This window comes from Rhinoraja longicauda, chromosome 2 (assembly GCF_053455715.1).
Source record: "Rhinoraja longicauda isolate Sanriku21f chromosome 2, sRhiLon1.1, whole genome shotgun sequence".
Lineage (NCBI taxonomy): Eukaryota > Metazoa > Chordata > Chondrichthyes > Rajiformes > Arhynchobatidae > Rhinoraja > Rhinoraja longicauda.
This window is the reverse complement of record NC_135954.1, coordinates 113,238,386-113,244,385: the sequence shown is the minus strand read 5'-3', so window position 1 is coordinate 113,244,385 and position 6,000 is coordinate 113,238,386. Positions and strand designations below refer to the sequence as shown.

The 6,000-nt window shown below is 50.4% G+C and overlaps 1 protein-coding gene across 1 annotated transcript in view; it reads left to right on the top strand.

The window, feature by feature from the left end:
- The first annotated feature begins 548 nt into the window (after nucleotides 1-548).
- arhgap39 (Rho GTPase activating protein 39) overlaps nucleotides 549-6,000 on the top strand; it is a 418,854-nt gene continuing 413,402 nt past the window's right edge. Inside the window, 1 exon segment of the mRNA XM_078426200.1 lies at nucleotides 549-773. Coding sequence (XP_078282326.1) covers nucleotides 724-773 — 50 coding nt within the window. The 5' untranslated portion in view covers nucleotides 549-723.

Sequence of the window (6,000 nt, the reverse complement as noted above, 5' to 3'; positions counted from 1 at the left end):
TGACGTTGGGCGGGTCGTGGAGGCGGGGCGTGGCGACGTTTAGGCGGGGCGTGGTGACGTTTAGGCGGGGCCTGAGCAGTGCATGGTGTCGGTGGGTGGGGCGTTTTAACGTTGGGCGGGGCGTGGTAACGTTTAGGCAGGGCGTGATAACATTGGCGGGGCGTGGGGACGTTGGGCGGGGCGTGGTGACGTAGGCGGGGGCGTTGGCCGGGGCGTTGTGACTTTGGGCGTGGTGACTTTGGGCGTGGTAACGTTGGGCGGGGCGTGGTGACGTTTGGCTGGGCGTGGGGACGTTGGGCGGGGCGTGGTGACGTGGGGCGTGGTAACGTTGGGCGGGGCGTGGTGACGTTGGGCGTGGTGTGGTGCCGTTGGGCGGGGCGTGGTGACGTTGGGCGGGGCGTGGTGACGTTTAGGCGGGGCGTGGTGACGTTCGGCGGGGCGTAGGGCGGGGCGTGGTGACGTGGGGCGGGGCGTGGGTACGTTGGGCGGGGCGTGGTGTCGTTTAGGCGGGGCGAGATGACGTTGGGCGGGGCGTGGTGACGTGGGGCGGGGCTTGGGCCGTGCGTGGTGACGCCGGGTTGTTGTAGGGACGGTTGTAAACGCCGCTCTCACATTGATCATGCCGGTGCCGGCGCCGAGGCTCGAGCCGTTGCTGCCGTTGCTGCTGCTGGAGCTGCTGGAGCCGGAGGCTGAGGCTCGCGGCGCCGCCCCCGCCCCCGATGGATGCGCTCCCCGCCGCGCCTGCTGAAGCTCGCCCGCCCGCTGGCGCTGAGGTGAAGATGGCAGAGAGGTCGGTGCTGGTGCGCGAATGAGGCGGCTTTTGTCTTTGATTGCCCCGCAAAGCCGGGCGCCGGCAGGCTCACTCTCAGCTCAGGTGTCGCTGCCAGTACCGGCGAGAGAGAGAGGGAGAGAGAGAGAGAGAGAGAGAGGATGGAGATGAGGAGAGAGGATGAAGAGACGGAGAGGAGGAGAGGGAGACGAGAGGGAGAGGACGAGGCAGAGGAGAGAGGGAGATGGAGAGAGGGAGAGGAGGAGGCAGAGAAGGAGAGGATGAAGAGAGGAGGAGAGAGGGAGGCGGAGGGAGAGGAGGAGAGAGAGAGAGAATGAAGAGCGAGAGAGGAGGGGAAGAGGAGCAGAGGAGAGAGAGAGGACGAAGAGAGAGAGGGAGAGGAGTAGAGGGAGGAGGAAAGGGGAGAGAGGGAGAGGTGAGGAGGATGAGAGGGAGGAGGAGAGAGAGAGAGGTGAGGATGAAGAGAGGGGAGGAGAGGAGGGGGAATGGAGAGAAGGAGGGGAGAAGGAGAGGAGGGGGAGAGAGAGGAGGAGGAGAGGGTGAGGAGGGGGAGAGAGAGGAGGAGGAGAGGGTGAGGAGGGGGAGAGAGAGGAGGAGGAGGGGAAGATGATAGGAGAGGGGGAGAGAGGGAGGAGAGAGGGGGAGGAGGGGGAGAGAGAGGAGGAGGAGAGGGTGAGGGGAGAGAGAGAGAGGAGGGGAGGGAGGGGAGAGAGAGAGGAGGGGAGGGAGGGGAGAGAGAGAGGAGGGGGAGGAGGAGAGGGAGAGGGGAAGAGGAGGAGGAGAGGGAGAGGAGAGGGGAAGTGGAGGAGGAGGGGAGAGGAGAGGGGAAGAGGAGGAGAGGTGGAAGAGGGAGAAGGAGGAGGAGGAGGAGAGGGGAGGGAGGACAGGAGGGAGGGGAGAGAGGAGGAGGAGGGGGCGAAGGAGAGGAGGGGAAGAAGGAGGAGAGGAGGAGGAGGAAAAGGAGGGAGAGGGGAGGAGGGACGGGGAGACGAGAGAGGAGGAGGAGAGGAGGGACAGGGAGAGGGAGGGGAGGTGGGGAGAGGAGGAGGCGGAAGAGGGGGAGGGGGAGGAGGAATGAGAGAAGGTTCTCTCCAGAGATGCTGCCTGTCCTGCTGAGTTACTCTAGTATGTCTATCTATCTGCAGTTACCTTCCTGTACATTTTAAAGCAGCTTTTGGATGAACCCTCCGTGTTGCAGCATGGTGCATCCATAACAGTGGTTGTCAATAATCTAACCGATTCTTCCGTCCTTTAGATAGACACAAAATGCTGGAGTAACTCAGGGGGTCAGCCAGCATCTCTGGAGGGAAGGAATGGGTGACCTTTCTTCCGTCTGAAGAAGGGTCTCGACCCGAAACATCACCCATTCCTTCTCTCCCCAGATGCTGCCTGTCCTGCTGAGTTACTCCAGCATTTTGCGTCTACCTTCGATTTAAACCAGCATCTGCGTTTTTTTCCCCCCCTCACACATCTTCCGTCCATTAGTTTGCTGTGGACCAAGACATGAGGGGCGGGGACTGCTGATGGAGTGTGTGGCTGATAGCAAGTCTGCATGTCCTTTAAATAACCAACCAGCTCCATTTTAGGACGAATAGCTGTTGTTCCAGCAGCGATTTGACAAGTTAAACAAACCAGTTCCACCGTCCTTAGTTTGCAGCAGACCCGGAGATGAGGGGTGGGGGCTAATGAGGGAGAGTGTGTGGCTGATTCGCAAGTCTGCTTGTCCTTTGAATAAGCATCAGTTCCATTTTAGGACGAATGGCTCTTGTTTCAACTGTGATTTGTGACATGGAATTAGAAGAACCTACCCCAGTTGCGGCACGTGTAGGAAAGAAAACTGCAGATGCTGGTTTAAATTGAAGGTAGGTACAAAATGCTGGAGTAACTCAGGCGGGTCAGGTAGCATCTCTGGTGAGAAGGAATGGGTGGCGATTCGGGTCGAGACCCTTCTTCAGACTAGTGCACCCGTAACGGTGTTGATAAGCTATCCAGTTCCTCAGTCTGAAGAAGGGACCCGAAACGTCATCCCATTCCTTCTCTCCCGAGATGCTGCGTGACCCGCTGACTTGCTCCAGCATTTTATGTCTAGCTATCCAGTTCCTCTGTCCATTAGTTTGTTGTGGACCCAGGCCTGAGGGGTGTGGACTGGTGAGGGAGAGTGTGGGGATCATGGCCAAGGTACTTTAATCCTATCGAGTTTGGTTCATTTTTAGCATGTGCTGCCTCATATTTATTGTGTGTAAAAAAAAAAAGCAACCATATATAATTTGCATTTGAGTGAAGCATTACTAACTGCCACCATCTTCTGAAGCAGCATTAAAACCAATCTGAGCTAAGTGAAATACTGCTATTAGTTTTGAAATATGAACTATGCCCCCCTATCCTATCATCTCTGGTTTTTACTGCTTGATCCTCTTAAGAATCTAAAACAGCAATCATATCACATTGTAATCTCTCTTCCATGCAGAACATGATCAGTTTACATAATCAGTCCTGCATAAATATCACAGCCTTCCAGAAGAATACACACACACACACATTCTCTCTCTTTCCCTACTATAACGTTGTATGAAATGGTTTGTATACTGGGGTTGCAACCTATTGAACATAATCATATTGAACAATACCATATTGCTCTGGTATTTTGTATCTGGATACACAAAACCTAAGGTTCATTTCATGTAAATGATGCCATTGTATGAATTTTAAGGTAGACACAAAATGCTGGAGTAACTCAGCGGGTACAGGCAGCATCTCGGGAGAGAGGGAAAGGGTGACGTTTAGGGTCGAGTCCCTTCATCAGACTGATCTAGAATTTTAAGCATGTTTATGTGAGCTGTAATCTCAAGTTGTACCACTTCATTCACGCTTACCCATTTTGTAATTTGCCTAAAGACAAAGGTAGGGAAATGTTGCCCTTCGGAAATAACATTGATATTCTGCCTGATGGTGTCACTCTGATATCCCAAAGTGCATCACAAACAGCACAGAACAATGACTTATTATATCGGCAAACATGGAAAGCACTGTTCATAATGCTAGTCAGGGGAATGATCTGTTGAACGGAGTAATTGTGTATGCAGAAATAGACAAAATATTTTGAAGCCATATCTTCTTTGCAAGACTCGTTTTCTCTACTCTTCTACCTATCCTCTCCTAATTTTTAACCTGTTGCACGGCACCAGTGGCGAGATGGCTGACCTGCTTCACCCACCAACTTTATAATTTATTTAAAGCCAATTTGCTTTTATAGCTGTCACGTCAAAAAAAGGCTTTGTCTTTCTGAGAAAAGAAATGCTTATTGTTCATGTACCCACAGTTGGGATCAAATGATGCAACCTGTGGTGATAATCTTTGATGCCCTTTGGTACAAGCCTGTTCTTGGTACAATGAAGATCGACACAAAATGCTGGAGCAACTCAGTGGGACAGGCAGTTTTTCGAACTCTCGTTCAGTTACCTGATCCCACACTGTCAAAGGGCATCCTTTTGATCAGTCTCAAGAAGGGTCTCGACCTGAAACGTCACCCATTCGTTCTCTCCTGAGATGCTGCCAGACCCGCTGAGTTACTCCAACATTTTGTGTCATCCTTAAGATCTGATCACCTTCTTTCTATTCCAAGGTGAATGATTTCATTTACTACAGTGGTAATTTTTCTGAATTAATTATTCATTTTGTGAAGAATTTTTGCACCATTGTCTTCTGAGGAGATGTACATTGAGATAAAATCTGCTCAGGACTCTTTCTGGGTGGAAAAGTAGTTAAAACAGTGGGTCGTCATGATGTGCCAGTGTGCCATATTTGAAATCATTTCTAATCGCACTTTTTCCTTGTGCATTGTTATTTGTGGATGGGTTTATTGCTGTTTCCATAATCTGTCCTTTTTGTTAGTTGTTTTTTCTCCTCCAATGCTTTCGTGCTTTAATCCATTTTGCTGGAAGATCTTAATCTCATTTGAGCAAGTGCATTAAACAATTAATTTACAGAGGATTACTTGGGAGAAACATAGAAAATAGATGTAGGAGGAGGCCATTTGGTCCTTCGAGCCAGCACCGCCATTCATTGTGATCATGGCTGATCATCCACAATCAGTAACCCGTGCCTGCCTTCTCCCCATATCCCTTGATTCCACTAGCCCCTAGAGCTCTATCTAACTCTCTTTTAAATTCATCCAGTGAATTGGCCTCCACTGCCTTCTGTGGCAGAGAATTCCACAAATTCACAACTCTCTGGGTGAAAAAGTTTCTTCTCACCTCAGTTTTAAATGGCCTCCTCTTTATTCTTAGACTGTGACCCCTGGTTCTGGACTCCCCCACCATTGGGAACATTTTTCCTGCATCTAGCGTGAATGCAAGCCTAGTCTTTCCAATCTTTCCTCATATGACAGTCCCTCCATCCCAGGGATTAACCTTGTAAATCTACGCTGCACTGCCTCAATAGCAAGGATGTCCTTCTTCAAATTAGGAGACCAAAACTGCACACAATACTCCAGATGTGGTCTCACCAGGTCTCTGTACAACTGCAGAAGGACTTCTTTCCTCCTGTACTCAAAGTTTGCATATGCTATATTGTGCCTCATCTTTCAGATTGAGACCTTTCTTCAGACTGGTTGTAGAGGGACGGAAGAAAGTTGGAAAAGGGGAGAGGCAGGACAAAGTGTGGCAGGTTGGCATTTATTGCCTGCAGGGAGTTTGATAGGCAAATGCCTATGAACAATCTTCAATGGTACTAACATTCTTGAAGCCAACATGATGCAAAGTTACAGTTTTATGAAAACAAAATGTTCAGCACCCTGTGTAATTTTCCTTTTGTTTGGTAATCTGAAATTGCTAACAGTGTTTACTCGTAAGCCTATTACTACCTTTCCTGGCATTCCGTCCATTTGATAAATGATTGACAAGTTGTTTGTGGAGTGTCACTGGTGCAGATGGTGGAGTCGCTGACTCGCGGCGTCAGAGACCCGGGGACGTTCGTGACCTCTGGTGCCGCCTGTACGGAGTTTTTACCATGTTCTCCCTGTGACTGCCTGGGATTCCCCTGGATGTTCCTGTTTCCTCCCACATCCCAAAGTCACGTGGGTTTGTGGGTTAATTGGCCTCTGTAAATACAATACAATACAATACAATATATCTTTATTGTCATTGCACAGGGGTACAACAAGATTGGGAATGCGCCTCCCATACGATGCAATAATTTAATTAGCTAGTCAG